This window comes from Coenobita brevimanus, chromosome 8 (genome assembly GCF_032717465.1).
Source record: "Coenobita brevimanus isolate Jiangsu-jjx chromosome 8, ASM3271746v2, whole genome shotgun sequence".
Taxonomy (NCBI): Eukaryota; Metazoa; Arthropoda; class Malacostraca; order Decapoda; family Coenobitidae; genus Coenobita; species Coenobita brevimanus.
Window position 1 is genome coordinate 32,683,892 of NC_136961.1, and position 20,336 is coordinate 32,704,227.

At 41.7% G+C, this 20,336-nt stretch overlaps 1 protein-coding gene across 1 annotated transcript in view; it reads right to left on the minus strand.

Annotated features, from left to right (window-relative positions):
- LOC145407385 (uncharacterized) overlaps positions 1 to 20,336 on the minus strand; it is a 138,899-nt gene that overhangs the window by 71,027 nt on the left and 47,536 nt on the right. Inside the window, exons 8-9 of the mRNA XM_080278324.1 lie at positions 7,904 to 8,204; positions 7,259 to 7,476 (exon numbers count right to left, since the gene is read on the minus strand). Coding sequence (XP_080134450.1) covers positions 7,259 to 7,476; positions 7,904 to 8,204 — 519 coding nt within the window. The remainder of the gene's footprint in view (positions 1 to 7,258; positions 7,477 to 7,903; positions 8,205 to 20,336) is intronic.

Below are 20,336 nucleotides of genomic sequence, written 5' to 3' on the forward strand. Positions count from 1 at the left end.
AACAGTACTGTATTACTATCGCCCAAACTATTACTTAATTTACAACTCTTTTCATATTATTAAAGGTCATGTAATTCAAAAATGTCTGTTGTTTAACAAGTATAGAATTATTAAAGTATATGCAATTTTGATATCCAACCAAGGGAATTATGTCCTCTCGCGCATGACTCACTCCCCTTCCAGTTCAAGATTCCTCCGCTTTGGGAACGAATAACACACGTGGTACTAACTTATTCTCGACTCAGCCAAAAAAAAAAAAGAAAATACAAGCGCTACCAAAAATATCCTAAGCAATTAACCTTTATCATTCAAAGTCGAAGTTACTCCCCCACCCCTTTGTTTTTTCTTAGGTGAATACGTTATCAGTCATTGAGGGGAGACTAAGTTGAGTACCCTTTGTATTATCAACGAGTAAGTTAAACAGAACCACAACGGTGGGAAATCCAATTTCTCATCGTTACACTGATGAACAACGGTGGGAAAAAAATATCCTACCGTTACATTGGTGCTTAATTTACACTACGAAGACCTACCGTACTAAAGAAACTATATTTCCTCTATAAAAGCGAAGATTCTGGGGAGATCTAATACAAGAAATTATATTTCTTAACAAGTTTGACTATGTTAAATATGATAATTTGTTGAAAATCCTGAATGATACTGTGGCTATAAATAACGGAATGAAACTCATAAGAGATGCAGCACCAGCACAGGGAGAGTTGCTTTAATATTCAGGGAGAGTTGCTTTAATATTCGCGTAGTGAAACAAATGACTAGTCTACCAGCAACAGTAGGTATTCAAAAACTATTTGTACGTTTAAAATTCAGCTAGACAATGAGCTACAGCTAACGTAGTATTGTTTATTTCCCAGTTGAAGTGCATGTTCGTGACAGAGAGACGTTTGCTTAGGACCGAGAGCATTCGACGATTGCGTTTCTTTTCTTTTACAGCTCTGTGAAACAGAGATAACATACTGCACAGTTGTTCCTCTCCTGCCTCTCATATAAAAATTTCCATGCATGTTCTTCCTAACAAGATTTTTTTTTTCCATTTTTCCTGGCTGTTTAACCGGTTAGTATGGTGGGTGGGGATAAGCCTTCCTCATTTCACTCCTTTCTCTGTTACATGTTGGTTAGATCTTCGTAAAATTAGCATTCTTTCCTAGCAGATAACCTCTTCATTGGCTAACAGGCCTCCTGGTATCTGTACTCCTATGTACTCTCTCTCTCTCTCTCTCTCTCTCTCTTTAATATCTGAGACACAATGTCAAAGTAGGTTTTCTGCATGGTGGGAGCTCTCTGCCTTGACCATGCGCCAGTTTGTTTATATATATATATATATATATATATATATATATATATATATATATATATATACTGTATACAAAAGTATTCAATCAGATGATGACTGCAGTTATACTCAGACCCCGCCAGGCAATCTTTTTCTTATCTCTGAACCTATTTTTTGCTTATACAGTCACTACGTCCCCCCCACACCCTATTGCATACACGACTGATAGTCATCTGAGGTTTTCCATTATCATGTCTATTGGCAGGGCTTGAGTTTATTACTAGCAGCAAGGGAGACGGTATGGGAGAAACGTAACATGTGTCTCATGCCATCGATGCTCTGTGAAGTTTAAGCACAGAATGGAGCCTCATATGTACACACACCTTGAAGTTGTTGCCATGATACGCATTTCAAATACTATTACTCACACTGAAGGGTTTACTATTTCCGGTTACCTTAAGGAAAGCTTAAGTCAAGACTGTCCTTCAGTGAATGATGTTTCAGTTATTAGGCATCATGCCTTACTTCTCTCATTTGTCGATGTCCAAATCTGAACCAGTTTGGGCAGAACAGCTTCTCAGTCAAGTCATATAAGGCAAGAATAGCCTGTCACCAAATCATGAATGAACAATATACTTCACTGACCTTCATGATTCAAACCATTATGAGCAAAAGCTTTTGTCTCCATCTTATTTAGAAGAACTGCAAAGGGCGTCCTCTCATCAATAAGAGTTATACTCAACAAGGGAGAAAAAATCAACAGCTGCTCAAGGGTAGAGAAAGAAGAGAGTCAGCTTAGCATACCTAATGTCTTGGAAGTGGATTCTCATAGGAGGAGATGGGATCTTGCCATAATAGGACCCGAAAAAATGAAACCCCAAGGAAACTGAGAAATGACAAGGTACTGTGTGCCGTAGTATCGAATATTTTGGGATCTTTCTGTAGAAAATTTTGGTAGGTGAAGTGAATTAGGAATTTGGAAACCGAATTTTTAAAGCATTACAAACAAAGTTTTATTTATCGCAATCAAAAATACATCCCAAATAATAATAATCCAGGTGTGGTGTACATAGGCTCATCCTGGGAATAGTTAGTACCTCCTGTGTTGGAAGTTGAAGGAAGCGGGTGGAAATGTGAAGGGTGGAGTCATAACCATATGAATGGATATTGTTAACTGTGCATCTCACATCGCTGATCAATAGAACGATTCGCAAAGTCGGGCCCCGAGCTATCAACAAAAAACGTCACTCGGTGTGCCTCCGTGAAGCCTCACGCACGGGCTCACCATACAGCTTCCATGACCTGGCTGACATAATTACTTCTTTGTCCCTTCATGCTGCATCATTGACAAGAGTTTGATTTAAATCCGACTGGGGTTTCAGGATATATTTTTCCCACAAGGATAAACTAAGTCGACCCGATCTGACCTTGATCATCGACCCACTGACCTTGTTGACCTAATCAGTCCACCGTCCATTCATACTTTATCACTGACAAAAGTTTTGTTAAAATCCGTTGAGGGGCTCAGGAGCTATCATGCCCACAAGGATAAACAAAAACAGCCTCAAATGACCTTCACCTTTGACCCCATGATCTAGCTGACCTAATCAGTTCATCATCTCATACTGCATCATTGACAGAAGTTTGGTGAAAATCAGTCAGTTCTGGAAACATCGCACCCACAAGAGTGTTATGGAGGCATGGACTCACGAACGTACAGATCAATCACTTAATGCCTCCTCCACCGTAGGTGCGCCAGATCATCATTACCTCCTTTTGCATCACTGACCAAAAATTTAGTGAAAATCCGTCAATGGCTTCTAGAGATATCACGGCCAGAAAAGTGATACAGATGCAGACGCACTCATCTATGCAAGCACCAACGTACAAACCAATCACTTAATGTCCCCAACCTAAGTCTATTAATACCAAGTCGTTTCACTTTCCATCATGGCGCAGGGAGGCGTGGCTTGTGTGTGACGTCAGTCGGCTTAAGGAACAGAAAATGTATGAAAGGGCAGACTCAAAATAAACATTTACAATAAGGGAAAACGAAGAAAGGGAAGTGCGGACTCGTTTAACCTTATACCGTAATATGGCAGTACGTTCCCTCACACCCTTACACCTTCCATCACACCGCCACACCTTCATATCCTCCATCACACCCCCACACCTTCATATCCTCCATCACACCCCCACACCTTCATATCCTCCATCTCACCCCCACACCTTCATATCTTCCATCACACCCCCATACCTTCATATCCTCCAACACACCCCCATACCTTCATATCCTCCATCACACCCTCACACCTTCATATCTTCCATCACGTCCCCCCACCTTCCCTCACTCATTTCAGTCCCTTCCTTCACATCTCCGAACTGAAAAATGTCATGGTCTGATGAGTAGAGCATGCATCCACTCACTAGCATGGTCAGGAGTCAACTGAACTGGGATTTCGTGCCAGAGCCAGTCGACGTCACTCCTATGCTCCGCTCCAAGCACGAGCTTGGAGCCGTTTTAGGTTGAAGTTATCCAACATGGTATTAGTAGTCTTAGCCCCCACCAACATAGATGGGCGGAGGCATAATCATGAGATTTGGTGACAGGACAGAACCTTTAGGAACGCCACAACTGATAGCCTTAAAGATAAAGTCTACAACAGTATTTACAGATCGACCGAAAAAAGAAACTAGAGATGAAGGTACAGACAGAATGATAAAAACCGAAAGAGGTCAGTTTGAAAATATCAGATTTGTTTCAGACTAGATCGAAAACCTTTGAGATGCCAACTGCAATGGCAAAGTTTTAATCAAAGTCCCAAATGACAGATGATAAAAAGTAAAAAGAAAAAAAATGGTGAGAAGCTCGCCAAATGAAGTGTCCCTGGTAGAACTCAAACTGGCTATCAAAAATAAGAACTTGAAACGTAAATACGCGTTTCAAATTTTTCCTGTTGAGGATACATTCAAAGACTGAAGCAAGACAACGCAGTAAAGCTTTCACTGCTGGAGGTGTCAGCCGAGGCCATACACTTCACTGGGGTCAGATTGCTACTGAGTTTAATCGAATTGCCACCACCAGAAAGTTTTTTTTTTTTTTTTTTTTTTCGGTGACCGACTCTGGGCATAGGCTTCACAGCCTGCTTTCAAGGCCCAGTAGTCCTCCTACATACCATACACCTCTACATGTCACCACATCGGCGCTAACACCCACCGTCCATACTGAATACATGCTAGGGCTGTCTCATACGGGACTGGTGTATTGGTATTAGCGGGGGTATTTTTACGACATGTCAGCGGGTAATCTGGTAGATCAGTAAAGTCTGATATTTATGAAACTCAAATCCTTAAACTGTTCCTTGCCCCAGTGGGATTTGAACCCTGGTCCGTTAGGACTGCAGGCCAACTCTCTACCGATTGAGCCACCGCCTCCTCCTAAATGATGAATCCTAGGGAAATTTTTCCAATTTGGTATCTCACATGGGTCCCTTAATATACACCTAGACTCATACCATCCCTTTCACGCCACGGAACAATTGCATGACTTTTTCCTACATTTGTTATGCATTGATATGTATCTGTTCAAATATATCCCTGTTTTTGTTTATACTATCTCAACTTTTCCTCTTCGGAATTTTTTGCAACATTATTTTTTTTTATAAATTTTGAAACAACTGGTACTAAAAGGATTAATTTTGACATCATAACAGCTCAGTATTTCCATATCACGATAAAATTCAGATATAAAGGAGAAATGTATGTTGTGAAGAAAACTTCCATCGAAATACCATCAGCCTTTTATATGCTTATCTGGCCTGCATACTTTTCAGCACGTTTAAACAGATATATGCAGCTGAAAAAAATGTTTTCCAAATACACAAGTCTACCCCATATGTCTGCCATGGAACGACAAGGAAAAACTTTAATAACAAAAGTATTTGGATAGTAGGTTATCTCTTGTGTGTTTCAGATGCATCTGACTCCATCTCACAATTCCAGGCAAAAAATATAAAGGCTGACAAATCGACGCCATTTCGGAGAGGCAAGAGAAGTAATGCCATCTCTCAAATATGCAACAGTGAACGGGCTATAGCCAAAGGGGATATTCAGAGAGATGGGAGTGGTAATCCTTCCTCGGCTAACGCTGAATTATCTCCAGCAAGAAGGAACACGGAACAACTTGACAGATAGAGGTAAAGAGTTTGTCAAGGCATGGTTTCAGCACAGAACAGTTCTTGAGAACAAAACGAGGACTTCAGCGGGACCATACAGTGAGGACAGAATGTACATCTTTGGAAGCTGTTCAACTGGCAAGCACGAGAAAGTCAAAAGGAGAGGTGGGGAGGGGGGGGGGGAGAGAAATGAAGGGATAACATATAAATCTTCCAACTTGGAAAGCTAAAAGGATGTTCTGGGAAAGATCTGTTCTTTTCAGCAGGACAAATACTTACAGATCCTTCAGATCCGCAAAGAGGAGGGAAAGACGACGCAGTAAATTTATTCTAGAGGCTTTTGGCAGTGTGCCAGAGGGAGTGGGAAGATTCTAAATCACAGATTTATATGAGTGCTCTGGAACAGTTCTGACCAGAAACATAGACCGCACGAGATGCAGGAATAAATTCGTCCCGATACCTCTTTAAATCCACCCCTTATTATGGACAGTGCTAGAAATGTAAAACAAGTTGTTTTTCAATCCTTCAAAGGGTAAGAGAAGAGAAGTTTGGTCCTTTGGTCAACAAAATAACTTTTTTAATGCACAAAGTACATTTTGGTGGCTGTTAACCAAGGAAGCAATAATTCATCCATGGGAGAGCAGAGATGAACTTAATCAAGGCTATCCAATTAACGACGCTTAAAAGCTACATATACCTTTTCTTTCAAGGATTCAAAGGCCTTCCTGGAGATATAATTAAGATAATTAATATAAGAATTTGACTAGAGGAGCCCCAAGGAGAATAATATTGACAATAGTCAGATGGACTAGTTGTAAGAGTAAAGTGCAGTACAGTATGTTCATATTCTCTCTTCGACGGTCAGTGATACAGGTAGGGTGTTGTTCAAGCTGCAACAAGTCATTAAGAAAAGATGTTGGCTTCTTCATTAGGTGGCCCACCGAATGAAGAAGAGTCAAAGATGGTGGTGAATATTGGGATAATCTGAAATTGTAATTTCAGAAAAACAGATGTGGACAATGCGTTCTACTTAGTAAAGCAGTCAAAAAATTTTGTTATAGTTAGTAACACCTAGACATACCGGTAAGATAACAACTGTAGTGAGCGAGTAACAAGGGCCACAGCAATGTTCTGGATTATTCAGAAGACTCAAGTTCAGAAACACGAGAGCAAGTTAAGTTGTTGCATACATACAAGTACACACAACAGCCAACTTGTCTTTGAAATGAGCATATAAAATTAGGAGGATTCACTGGTGTGCTATCAGAAGCCTATGATGATCAAATTCCCGTAAGGAAAAGGTGAGGTTTAGAGGAAGAGAGGTTGTGTTCAACAGAGAGGAACTTGGAGGAAAGGTTGCGAATGTTGCACAAAAGAAAAGTTAGGTTCCAAAAGAAGATCAAGGACATCTCATTTGGTAGTCACCTGGAAAGTACCTGATGTTTAGTATTTATGCCCACCCACCCACCGCTTTGCTGGGGACTCCAGGGCTAAATATTGTTGTGCCACCACTTTATATTATATTAAATGGTGTAATATACAATGGTCATGTAGGTTGCTGTAAACAGTTAAAGGAAGATACATAAATCAATACAAATATTAGTCAAATATTTTTTAAAATTTATATATTCGCCTAGACTGAAGATTTTTGATTAAACAGGAAAAAAATACATGTAATCAAGTGGGAAGTCTTGGTTATTGCTCCATATATGTGCTGATTTTTTGTGGCATTAATGTTAGCTCCTAGGAATAAGGATATTTTCCAGAGTAAGGCTGTAATCATAACACTTACACGTAAATACTGAGTATTCACATTATACTCCACAAGAATTATCCCAACGCCAGAGTCAAGTACATCTCTGAGGTCTTCATAAGGATTAATAATGTGTCTGACTGCCAGGAGGGACATAAGGTTGCCAGTGTAGCTCTGAGTCAGCACCAATATCATCAGCATCCACACCCCCAGCACCACTCGTTCCCACCACCACCAGCCTGTAGTTGTTCCAATGTCTGTTTGGACACAAAAAATCTTCATGTGCATGTAAAGATTAGATCAGTTGTGTATACATATCATACTACTGTGCAAACTACATATAGAGATCTGCCTGCACTTATCAGTGATAATCTAGAAAAAAAAAAAAAAAATATCACTATCACTCGATTAGTTGAGTAATCCAGACGTGCAAAAATATTATTATTCTTATCTATACTATTAGATAAATACTTTCCTCAGTTTAATGTAGAAAAGAAAAAGGCCAAGAGTTCGGGATAGCTATTACTTCAGTTTATTCTTTGGTTATGCTATGTTGGTATTAAATAATCTCCTAACAAAACTACGATAATACTGAATTCCCTGACTGCACATTATACTTGGATCTAATGCCCAACAAACTCTTAATTCATAAATGTTTCTTTTCAGAGTTTTCATGAAAGTTACCTTCCTGGAAAAGAACCCGAACACAGTTAAAAATATTCGTGTCACGCCTTTCTGTGTGTTGTGTGCTAGTGGGAAGGCAGGATGGTAAGAAGAGCATGGTAGTGATCACTGTTAAAAGCGCCATCATCAAGGCAGCCCACACCAGTGGTGACAGAGGCAGCAGGAAGCCCCACGGATCAACTTCAGGACGAGCACGGGCAGCAAAAATCTTGTATGTAACTTGAGACACATATCGTGAGAAATCCATCCAAGTATATCTAGTCCAGCCATATGCAAATGGACCCAGGGCCAAGTCTACTTCCTGAAATTGGAAATATACTTTCCTGAGACTATAATCTCGGTTATCTACAGTTAAGTGTGTGCAAAGACTCAAAGTTTACTCTGTCTTTCAGTCTGGCAGTACATTCACTGCTAAACCAATGAAAGTACTTTTTCTTTCATACATTGTTATAATATGACCCTGGGGAATTTTAGCATTATCCTTTCTTTGCTGGCTTTTCATTATCATCATCCTTACCTCATTCGCCCACATAAGGATGAGTTGAGATAGCGTGCAAAAACCAGGGAGGAGAGTGCACAAAAAGGAAAAACTATCAACACAATGTCTAATGAACTGAGCCAGACACTCATTCACTCATCATTCAAACCCCCGGAATCTTGACTCTGTCGCACAGCTTTAACAATTGCATTTTTTTGTGTGTGCGAGGGCATCCAACATCCACATACCATATGTTGTGCCACATTCAGGTGAGTATATAGTGAGGTACAAGTTTCCCAGGAAGCCATTTACTGTAACAGATGGTAACTGTATAATCAGTGGGACTCCTGGTGGTTTAGAGGGTTCACAAGGGTTTAAATCCGAGGGTTGGTTGGGGGTTATTGTTCACATAACGCCGTAAATCAAACTAAATAGCCTAGCTCAGCCTGGTTCAGTCCATACAGGGTAACCTTATTACCTTAACCTGTTCTATCACTCCGGTACGGCCTGTGGACCCTCCAGGGAGACGTCGTCTGTGGCATTTTGGAGCAGCGGACTGGGAGGCCCTCAGGCAGTACTTCTTTGATTTTCCCTGGAATGATTATTGCTTCCGTGGCCGGGAGCCATCTGAGTGTGCCTTGCGCATTACGGAGGTTATTCTCTCGGGCATGGAAGCATACCTTCCTTTCTCATATCCTTTGACTAACGCAAGAAAGCCTTGGTTTAATCACGCTTGTTCTAATGCTGTCTGCAACGAGGACAGGGCCTACAAAAGGTACCGGAGCCAACCCACCCCTGAATCACATCATCTTTACTTTTCTGCCCGGAATCGTGCTAAGTCTGTTCTTCGCTCTACTAAAAATAACTTCATCCATACTAAATGCTCTCAACTCTCCAACTCGAATTCTTCCCGCTCCTTCTGGCACCTTGCCAAAAATCTTTCTAACAACTTTACCTCATCATCCTTCCCTCCTCTTTTCTACTCTGATGGTTCTGTAGCTATTTCTTCTACTGATAAAGCAGATCTCTTCGCACAGACTTTCTCCTCCAATTCCACCTTAGACGATTCCGGTGCTGTTCCTCCATCACTTCCCCCCTCTGACTTCCTCATGGCTGACATTAAAATTTCTTCAGTTGATGTATTTTCTGCCATCACTGGCCTCAGTACTAACAAGGCATATGGGCCTGATGGGGTCCCTCCTGTTGTTCTCAAGAACTGTGTTTCTGTGCTTACACCCTATATAGGCAAACTCCTTTGCCTTTCTCTGTCAACTTGTACCTTTCCTTCTTGCTGGAAGTTTGCTCTCATTCAGCCAGTCCCAAAGAAGGGTGACCACTCCCAACCCTCCAACTATCGTCTGATTGCTTTAACGTCCTATATTTCAAAAGTTTTCGAGTCAATTCTCAATAGAAAAATTTTAAGGCATCTTTCCTATCACAACCTTCTTTCCGATCGTCAGTATGGGTTCCGTCAGGGACGCTCCACTGGTGATCTTCTCACCTACCTTTCAGACTCCTGGTCATCCTCCTTTCGGGACTTTGGCGAAAGCTTTGCCATTGCACTTGACATCTCAAAGGCTTTCGATCGAGTCTGGCATAAATCTTTAATTTCCAAACTGCCCTCCTACGGTTTCTATCCTTCTATCTGAGCCTTCATTGCTAGCTTCCCTTTTGGTCGTTCTATAGCCGCTGTTGTAGACGGCCATCGTTCGTCTCCTAGATCTATCAACAGTGGTGTTCCTCAGGGCTCTGTCCTATCACCAACTCTCTTCCTTTTATTCATCAATGATCTTCTAAGCTGTACATCTAACCCTATCCACTCATATGCTGATGACTCCACCCTTCACCTTTCCATTCGGTTCCCACAACGCCCATCTCAACAGTTGCTTCATCAAACAAGTGATGAGGCTATGGCACACCTAATGTCTGACTTGGCTCGTATATCTGACTGGGGTAAAAATAATATGGTTGTTTTTAATGCATCTAAGACTCAGTTCCAACACCTATCAACCTGACAAAATCTTCCACAGGTATACCCATTAATGTTTAATAATATTCAGCTTAATCCTGCATCATCCTTGAACATGCTTGGGGTTTCATTTACTCGGGACTTATCTTGGAAAGATCATATTACATCTCTTGTAAAATCTGCTTCCAAGAGATTGGGTGTGCTAAGCCGACTCTGCTCTTTCTTTACCCCTGCACAATTGTTGACTCTATACAGGGGTTTTATCCGCCCCTGTGTGGAGTACTACTCTCATGTGTGGGGAGGCTCCCCACATACAGCCCTTCTCAATAGGGTGGAGTCAAAGGCTTTTCGTCTCATTAACTCTCCTCCTCTTACTGACTCCCTTCAACCTCTGTCTCTTCGCCGCACTGTTGCATCTTTATCTCTTTTCTATTGCTACTTTAATGGTCACTGCTCCTCTGAACTGTCTGCTTGCATTCCTCCACCTCTACGACGGGCGCGTAGCACCCGTCTGGCAGCAAACTTTCATCCCTTTTCTGTCCCGCTCTCTAATGCAAGAGTTAACAGTTACACCTAGTCTTTCATTTATGCAACAGGTCAGCTCTGGAACTGTCTCCCTCTGTCTGTATTTCCTGTTGCCTATGATCTCCAGTCTTTCAAACGCAGTGTGTCCAGGCATCTCAAAATGATCGGATCTTGAATTTGGCTCTCTATTGTATTTTGTTTTTCTCTTTGAGGGAATTGTTACTGAGGGCTCATGGCCTTTGGTTCCTTCTTCCTCGCATTAAAAAAAAAAAAAATCAAGGACTGGGTGCTTGACAGATAGATGGAGTCACTCCATCATTTATCAAGTTAACATTGGGAGTGACGTATATGTTTATGTGACTTTTTTTTTTTCTAAACGTAGCAGAAAGATTGTGCTGAGGGGCAGAATGTATTTGGTCGTTGTTTACAACATCATTACTTAAGAATCAGTGTGACTGAAATCTAAGCACCCCACCACTCACGGCTTGTTTTGTGGTAAGAAATGAAAATAAAAACAGGGTTATGCATTTGGGGAGGGACATGATTAAATGAGACCCCAACTTCCTGCGATCAACAAGTCTGAGCCAAGTTCTTGTGTGAACAAGTCATGTGGTTCACTAGATATGTAAATAACGAGGAATAAGCCGCTGCGTTGCATAACCTGTGGAAGTCTCCAAAATAATGATTTGTAACTGCCCAGTGCACTGAAGTGTCTAATATGTGTTATATATTGTAAAGTGTGGGTTAAATTATACTGCTTCCTTGCATACTTAATTGTTGCAACCCTTAAACCCGACTCTTTTGAGTCATGATGGAGGAATAAAAGTTTTAGTATATATATAAATATCAGTGAAATTAACTACATATATATATATATATATATATATATATATATATATATATATATATATATATATGGTTGAAATTTACAGCAGCCTCTGCATTCACGACTTCTTGACTGATCTGCTCGACTTTCCTGACGATGATGTGTTGCGCTGGAGTTAATTCCCACTAAAGTTCTCCGAAGGACATGGGGAGACTATTCCTTGAGCAGCAGTTTATTGTACAAGCTATCGACCTACACAGGTCATCCTCAGGTACAAACTGACGAGAGCATGTAGTCAGACAGATTGTATTCGGAGACATGGGGTGGGAAGGAGACGTGCGTTAGCGTGAGTGGTCGGAGGTGGTGGGTGCCAGCCAAGCAGCACTTTGCAGCTCAGGTGCTGAGGCATGTGCACCGCCCCTACGGGAAATCACAGCAAATCTCCCTCCCTCACAAACTTAATATCAGCATTGAAAATTTCCGAGGGTGGGTGTAATCTAGCCTACATGTCACTAATTTGGGATTTAAAGATGCGTTTTTGTCCTTGATATAGAGGGCTTCTAGGATCTGTAGGCAGCGTGTGTCATGTTCAGTCTGCAGGATGGAGGTACCGTTGACTAACATTTCTCGAGTGAGACGGACGCCGTGGGCCTCTTATGCGTGTTTTTTTGGGGTTCCATTTGATAGGCGGAGTGTCAGGCATCTTCAGAGCTTCGTAGTGGTCATCCCGATGTAAGTGGAGGGCAGGATTGCACAGTTCCCTGTTGTGCAAGTATATTCATACGCCAGGTGACTTCTCTGAAGCACTGAGGTGTCGGTCCTGGGGCTGTTTTTCATGGGGAGTCTATGAGTTTTCTTGTTTTTGTAAAATATTGTGAGGTCTAGATGGTCGTCATTTGTCGATGGTACTGACGTAGTCATTAATTATTTTCCTGGCACCCACTACTTCCGACCACTCACGCTAACGCACGTCTCCTTCCCACCCCATGTATCTGTATAAAATCTGTCTGAGTACATGCTCTCGTCAGTTTGTACCTGAGGATGACCTGTGTAGGTCGAAAGCTTGTACAATAAACTGCTGCTCAAGGAATAGTCTCCCCATGTCCTTCGGAGAACTTTTGTGGGAATTTACTCTAGCCCAACACACCATCGTCAGGAAAGTTGAGCAGATCAGCCAAGAAGTCGTAAATGCAGAGGCTGCTGTAAATTTCATCCGTAGTTGCCTTCAAGAGGACTAGCTACCTACATATACTTAATACCGGTCTGTCTATCTATCTATCTGTATATATATATATATATATATATATATATATTGTGGTAGGTGGGGTCGCTCACCATCCACTCACTCAATATAGTGCTACTCTCGGGTGTCTGCCCTGTCCTCTCCTGCATCCTTCTTTCCTTCCATCTTCATCTATCTTTCTTTCCTTCATTCTTTCCTTGTCCTTCTGCCTAAGGGTGACTTTACGCTCCCTCTTCTGTCTTTCATTCCTTCATTCTTTCCTCTTCCTTCTGCCTTTGGGTGACTCTACACTGAGTGACAAGCCAAATAGTTTCCCGTACACCAGGAAACCATTTACTACGCTGGATGGTAACCATATAACCAAATTTTGGCACCTGGTGGTTTATTTGGTAATTATTGTGCTCCAATCGGATTGAGCCGGTGAAGGTTTATATCCAAGGGGTGGCTGGGGTTTATTGCTCATGTGTAATACCACTCAGGGATGAGTGAGGTTGGTCACTCTCATCTTAAATGTCAGGACAAACTGCCTAGCCCCGGGCTCCTACGCTCTTCATGGGGCAAAGTAGGATCGAATGATGGATGGATGGATATATATATATATATATATATATATATATATATATATATATATATATATATATATATATATATATATATATATATATATTATGCAAGGAAGAAGGAACCAAAGGCCATAAGCCCGTAATGACAGTTCCCTCCAAGAGAAAAAACAAAATACAATAGAAAGCCAAATTCAAAATCCGATCATTTAGAGATGCCTGGACACACTGCGTTTGAAAGACTGGAGATAATAGGCAGCAAGAAATACAGACAGAGGGAGACAGTTCCAGAGTTGACCTGTTGCATAAATGAAAGACTGGGAGTAACGGTTAACTCTTGCATTAGAGAGTTGGACAGAAAAGGGATAAGAGTTGTTGCTAGACGGGTGCTACACGACCGTCGTAGAGGTGGAGGAATGCAAGCAGACAGTTCAGAGGAGCAGTGACCATTAAAGTAGCGATAGAAAAGAGATAAAGATGCAACGGTGCGGCGAAGAGACAGAGGTTGAAGGGAGTCAGTAATAGGAAGAGAGTTAATGAGATAAAAAGCCTTTGACTCCACCCTATTGAGAAGAGCTGTATGTGGGGAGCCTCCCCACACATGAGAGTAGTACTCCACACAGGGGCGGGTAAAACCCCTGTATAGAGTCAACAATTGTGCAGGGGTAAAGAAAGAATGGAGTCGGCTTAGCACACCCTATCTCTTGGAAGCAGATTTTACAAGAGATGTAATATGATCTTTCCAAGATAAGTCCCGAGTAAATGAAACCCCAAGCATGTTCAAGGATGATGCAGGATTAAGCTGAATATTATTAAATATTAGTGGGTATACCTGTGGAAGATTTTGTCGGGTTGATAGGTATAAGAACTGAGTCTTAGATGCATTAAAAACAACCAGGTTATTTTTACCCCAGTCAGAGATACGAGCCAAGTCAGACATTTGGTGTGCCATAGCCTCATCCCTTGTTTGTTGAAGTAACTGCTGAGATGGGCCTTGTGGGAACCGAATGGAAAGGTGAAGGGTGGAGTCATCAGCGTATGAGTGGATAGGGTTAGATGTACAGCTTAGAAGATCATTGATGAATAAAAGGAAGATAGTTGGTGTTAGGACAGAGCCCTGAGGAACACCACTGTTGATAGATCTCTGGGAAGAACAATGACCGTCTACAACAGAGGCTATAGAACGACCAGAAAGGAAGCTAGCAATGAAGGCACAGATAAAAGGATAGAAACCGTAAGAGGGCAAGACTCGATCGAAAGCCTTTGAGATGTCAAGTGCAATGGCAAAGCTTTCGCCCAAGTCCCGAAAGGAGGATGACCAGAGTCTGAAGGGTAGGTGAGAAGATCGCCATTGGAGCATCCCTGACGGAACCCATATTGACGATTGGAAAGAAGGTTGTGATAGGAAAGATGCCTTAAAATTTTTGTATTGAGAATTGACTCGAAAACTTTTGAAATACAGTACGTTAAAGCAATTGGACGATAGTTGGAGGGTTGGGAGTGGTCACCCTTCTTTGGGACTGGCTGAATGAGAGCAAACTTCCAGCAAGAAAGAAAGGTTCAAGTTGATAGACAAAGGCGAAAGAGTTTGCCTCGGCAGGGTGTAAGCACAAAAGCACAGTTCTTGAGAACAACAGGAGGGACCCCATCAGGCCCATATGCCTTGTTAATATTGAGGCCAGTGATGGCAGAAAATACATCAGCTGAAGAAATTTAATGTCAGCCATGAGGAAGTCAAAGGGGGGAAGTGATGGAGGAACAGCACTGGAATCATCTAAGGTAGAATTGGAGGAGAAAGTCTGTGTGAAGAGATCTGCTTTATCAGCAGAAGAAATAGCTACAGAACCATCAGAGTAGAAAAGAGGAGGGAAGGATGATGAGGTAAAGTTGTTAGGAAGATTTTTGGCAAGGTGCCAGAAGGAGCGGGAAGAATTCGAGTTGGAGAGTTGAGAGCATTTAGTATGAATGAAATTATTTTTAGGAGAGCAAAGAACAGACTCAGCACGATTCTGGGCAGAAACGTAAAGATGATGTGATTCAGGGGTGGGTTGGCTCAGGTACCATTTGTAGGCCCTCTCCTTGTTGCAGACAGCATTAGAACAAGTGTGATTAAACCAAGGGTTTCTTGCGTTAGTCAAAGGATATGAGAAAGTAAATGTATGCTTCCATCCCCGAGAGAATAACCTCCATAATGCGCAAGGCACACTCAGATGGCTCCTGGCCATGGAAGCAATAATCATTCCAGGGAAAATCAAAGAAGTACTGCCTGAGGGGCTCCCAATCCGCAGCTCCAAAATGCCACAGATTACATTTCCCTGGAGGGTCCACAGGCCATACCGGAGTGATAGGACAGGTTAAGGTGATAAGGTTGTGATCGGAGGAGCCCAACGGAGAGAAAAGATTAACAGTGTAAGCAGAAGGATTATTTGTAAGGAAGCGGTCAAGTATGTTGGAGCTCTCTCCAAGGCTGTCTGGGATATGGTTAGGGTGCTGTACAAGCTGCTCTAGGTCATTAAGGATAGAAAAGATGTAGGTTTGTTCACCAGGTGGATCAGTGAAAGGAGAGGAGAGCCAAAGGTTGTGGTGAACATTGAAATCTCCTAGAATGGAGATTTCAGAGAAAGGAGATCTGGATAGAATGTGTTCCATCGTAGAAGTATGATAGTCAAAGAATTTTTGATAGCCAGTAGAATTAGGGGATAAGTAAACAGCACAGATATATTTAGTCAGAGAATGATAGGAAAGCCGAAGCCACAGTGTAGAGAATTCAGAAGAATTGAGTTCAGAAACACGAGAGCAAGATAAGTCGTTGCATATATATACGCAACAGCCACCTTTGGCTTTGAAATGAGTATAGAGAAAGTAGGAGGATACAGAAAAGGGTTTGCTGTCAGTTGCCTCAGACAGTTGAGTCTCAGTTAGAAAAAGAAGGTGAGGTTTAGATGAGGAGAGGTGGTGCTCAACAGAGCGAAAGTTAGAGGAAAGGCTGCGAATGTTGCAGAAATGACAAAGAAGAGAGTCAGACAGTGGTTCCAGGCACCTCGAGTCATCACCGGGAGAGAGGCGGAAGATGAGGGCATTTATGGTCCCCCCCCCCCGAGGACTCCGAGGCTGGGTAATGAGATGCCTTAATTTTTTGAATTTTGGAAAAAGAAGTGTAGTGTGTACTGTGCATGTAGTTTGGTGTAGATAGAGAAATATGTATTGGACAGCATGCTGGCCTACTCTCTGTGTAACTGAGACACTGAAAAAATTCAGCAAAGGGGGATGGTCAAGAACTAATCCTGAGGGCTGATGAAACGGGAGGTCCAGCGCTCCCTGTCATCAGCTTTCCATCCACCTCGGGAGTACTGCCCTGCTAGACTGGTGCTACAGTCTACTCCTCTAAATGTTGCTACAGTCCACTCCTCTCTCTCTCTCTCTCTCTCTACTATATATATATATATATATATATATATATATATATATATTGTTACATAGCCTATGATTTCATCATCCTTTGTATAATTCTAATGTACAGTCACGCGTACTAATTTCTGCTCAGGGGTTACCTCTTCCATCCCCCCTCTACCCTGGACAGAGGGAAGGGGGGAATCTCAAACAAGTCTACCCCACCTTCTGCCCCCAACTCCCCAACCCTCCACCTCCAGCTGCCAGTTACTGATTAGACGCAAATTTTCTCATGTCCTGTAAACATGACTAAACTGTCGTCGCACACGCTTTCAATGGCCAAGATTTGGACTATATTTTTATAATAAATTATTACCGTATTGAACTGCATTCTCAAATTTAAAATATTCACCATCATTGTAATCCAGTGTCGTCCACTGCACAATTCTGGGTTCCAGTGCTTACCTTTTCACTTCCCCCAGCTCTCTCTCTCTCTCTCTCTCTCTCTCTCTCTCTCTGAATTTACTTTTCCCACTCACTCTTTCTTTTTAAATTTATATAACTTTCTCTTTGCTTCTCTCCCCCTTCTCTCTCGTTCTTTGTTTGAAGTCTTCCCCACCTTAGGGCTGATCAGCAGTCAGTTATACCGTCACCGCTCCTTCGTTTATCGTCTGCAGGCAACATTTATCACACACACTTAGGTCAGATGTATGGAAAGCTAATTTTTTTTTTATACATATAATTGTATTTCTCATTATGTGCCAAGTTCAAATAGAGAACACCAGACCAATATTCGTAATTTTTATTAGAGTGACCGTTCCACTTCACATAGCTGGGTAGCTGGGCTTATAAACTACACACACACACACACACACACACACACACACACACAACTTAAATTTTGCACTGACAGCGTGGCGACTACAAATATAGTCATTCTAACAACTGGATCTGCTGGCTCCAAACCTTCCCTGTCACAGTCAAATTCCTCATTCAATAACCGGTTATTGAATGAGGAGTTTGACCGGGACAGGGAAGGTTTGGAGCCAGCAGATCCAGTTGTTAGAATGACTATATTTGTAGTCGCCACGCTGTCAGTGCAAAATTTAAGTTGTGTGTGTGTGTGTGTGTGTGTGTGTGTGTGTGTGTGTGCAGTTTATAAGCCCAGCTACCCAGCTATGTGAAGTGGAACGGTCACTCTAATAAAAATTACGAATATTGGTCTGGTGTTCTCTATTTGAACTTGGCACATAATGAGAAATACAATTATATATAAAAAAAAATTAGCTTTCCATACATCTGACCTAAGTGTGTGTGATAAATGTTGCCTGCACACGATATACGAAGGAGCGGTGACGGTATAACTGACTGCTGATCAGGCCTAAGGTGGGGAAGACTTAAGACAAAGAACGAGAGAGAAGGGGGAGAGAAGCAAAGAGAAAGTTATATAGATTTAAAAAGAAAGAGTGAGTGGGAAAAGTAAATTCAGAGAGAGAGAGAGAGAGAGAGAGAGAGAGAGAGAGAGAGAGAGCTGGGGGAAGTGAAAAGGTAAGCACTGGAACCCAGAATTGTGCAGCAGACGACACTGGATTACAATGATGGTGAATACTTTCAATTTGAGAATGCAGTTCAATACGGTAATAATTTATTATAAAAATATAGTCAAAATCTTGGCCGTTGAAAGCGTGTGCGACGACAGTTTAGTCATGTTTACAGGACATGAGAAAATTTGCGTCTAATCAGTAACTGGCAGCTGGAGGTGGAGGGTGGGGGAGTTGGGGGCAGAAGTCGGGGTAGACTTGTTCGCGATTCCCCCCTTCCCTCTGTCCAGGGTAGAGGGGGGAAGGAAAGGGTAACCCTTGAGCAGAAATTAGTACGCGTGACTGTACAGTATGCTGCATGTTTGATCACGATTCGCCACGTGGCTTCCATAGTGACCAGGCTTGTGTGTTCTACCTCACTCCCCCCTTCTCCCTCTTATAGTAGAGTAAGTAGTTCTTTCTGTTGTTCAGAGCAGGATTGTCAACTCTTTGTCCCCTGTCCCTTCATTTGCGCGTCCTTCTTACAAGTTGAATCAAGCTCTGCCGGCCCCCTATATAATGAGCTCAGTCTCTACATTAGTTGCCACTTAGATCTACTCCTCATTTTGTTCACATCTCTGTCCTCCCCTGTATAGTGTATTATTATTTTTGTGAGTGCTCAGGAAGTCTCCAGCCATCTAGCTGCTGTATAATTTGAGTATGGGTGTTGTTGCCATTTTTCTTGTACTGTGTGGCATGGGGCGTTAATTCGTGAGCCTGGTAAGGTTTTTGCTGTCAGCCAGTGTTGGTAATATTTTGTATCTGTAATAATATTATATCTTGCTTTAACTGAGCATTATCCGATTCTCTCATTTTATCAGGGCGGACTTAGATAAATTTGCTCTTGCTAATTTCGTGTTAATAGAGGCTATTGCAGTTAACCATATATGTAACCTGTTTTGCCATTACATTATCCTTATGAGTCCTGAATGTTTAGTTGTTAGTTTGAGCATTAAACTTTAACTTGTAATTTTACCAAAGTCTTTTGTTTTGAACCTGGAACTTTGCGGGACAGTAGTGATTTTAGTATTCTCACTTGAAGTGTTCATTATCTCTCTCTGTTCCGTAACATAAATTTGGCGACCTCTTATCAGGATATTCAGGATATTATCATAAGGATATTGCTTGATATTTTGTGACTGTGATTTATTCATGATGTCTACTATTACTACTCTTGATGAAGCCAATGATTTTTTGTCAAATGTGCAAACAGTGTGTGATGTAGAAAACAGAACAAAGAATGAACTTAAGCTTGTTGCTCAACAATTGGGAATTGCTGTTCGCTCTCATCATTCTAAAGGTCAAATTGTTGGCATGATTAATAAAAGCTTGTTTAATGTAACTCCTCCAGATGAGCAAACGCAGATTGAAATAGCTAAGTTACAGCTAGTCCTGCAGGAGGCTCGTGCTAAGAAGGCTGAGTTTCAGGCTCGTATTCAGGAGGCACATTCACAGGCACAGGCTCAGGCACAAATTGAACTTGCTAGGATTCAGGCAGAACATGAGTATCGCATGAATCAAGGTGGAACTGGATCATCTAGCTCTGATGATTTTGATGTGGCTAAAAGTGTTAAACTTGTCTCTCCTTTTAATGAATCTGATTTAACAAAGTATTTTCAGTTGTTTGAGAGGGTAGCTACAGGTTTTAATTGGCCCAAAAAGTATTGACCAGTACTCCTTCAGAGTGTTCTCACCGGTAAAGCTCAAGTAACTTATGCATCTTTGCCTCAGGATCAATCTGATAATTATGATGTAGTTAAGAGCTTGATTCTTAAGGCCTATGAGCTTGTTCCTGAAGCCTATAGAGTAAAATTTAGGACAACTTATAATCAAGATAAGCAACCCCATGTTGAGTATGCAAA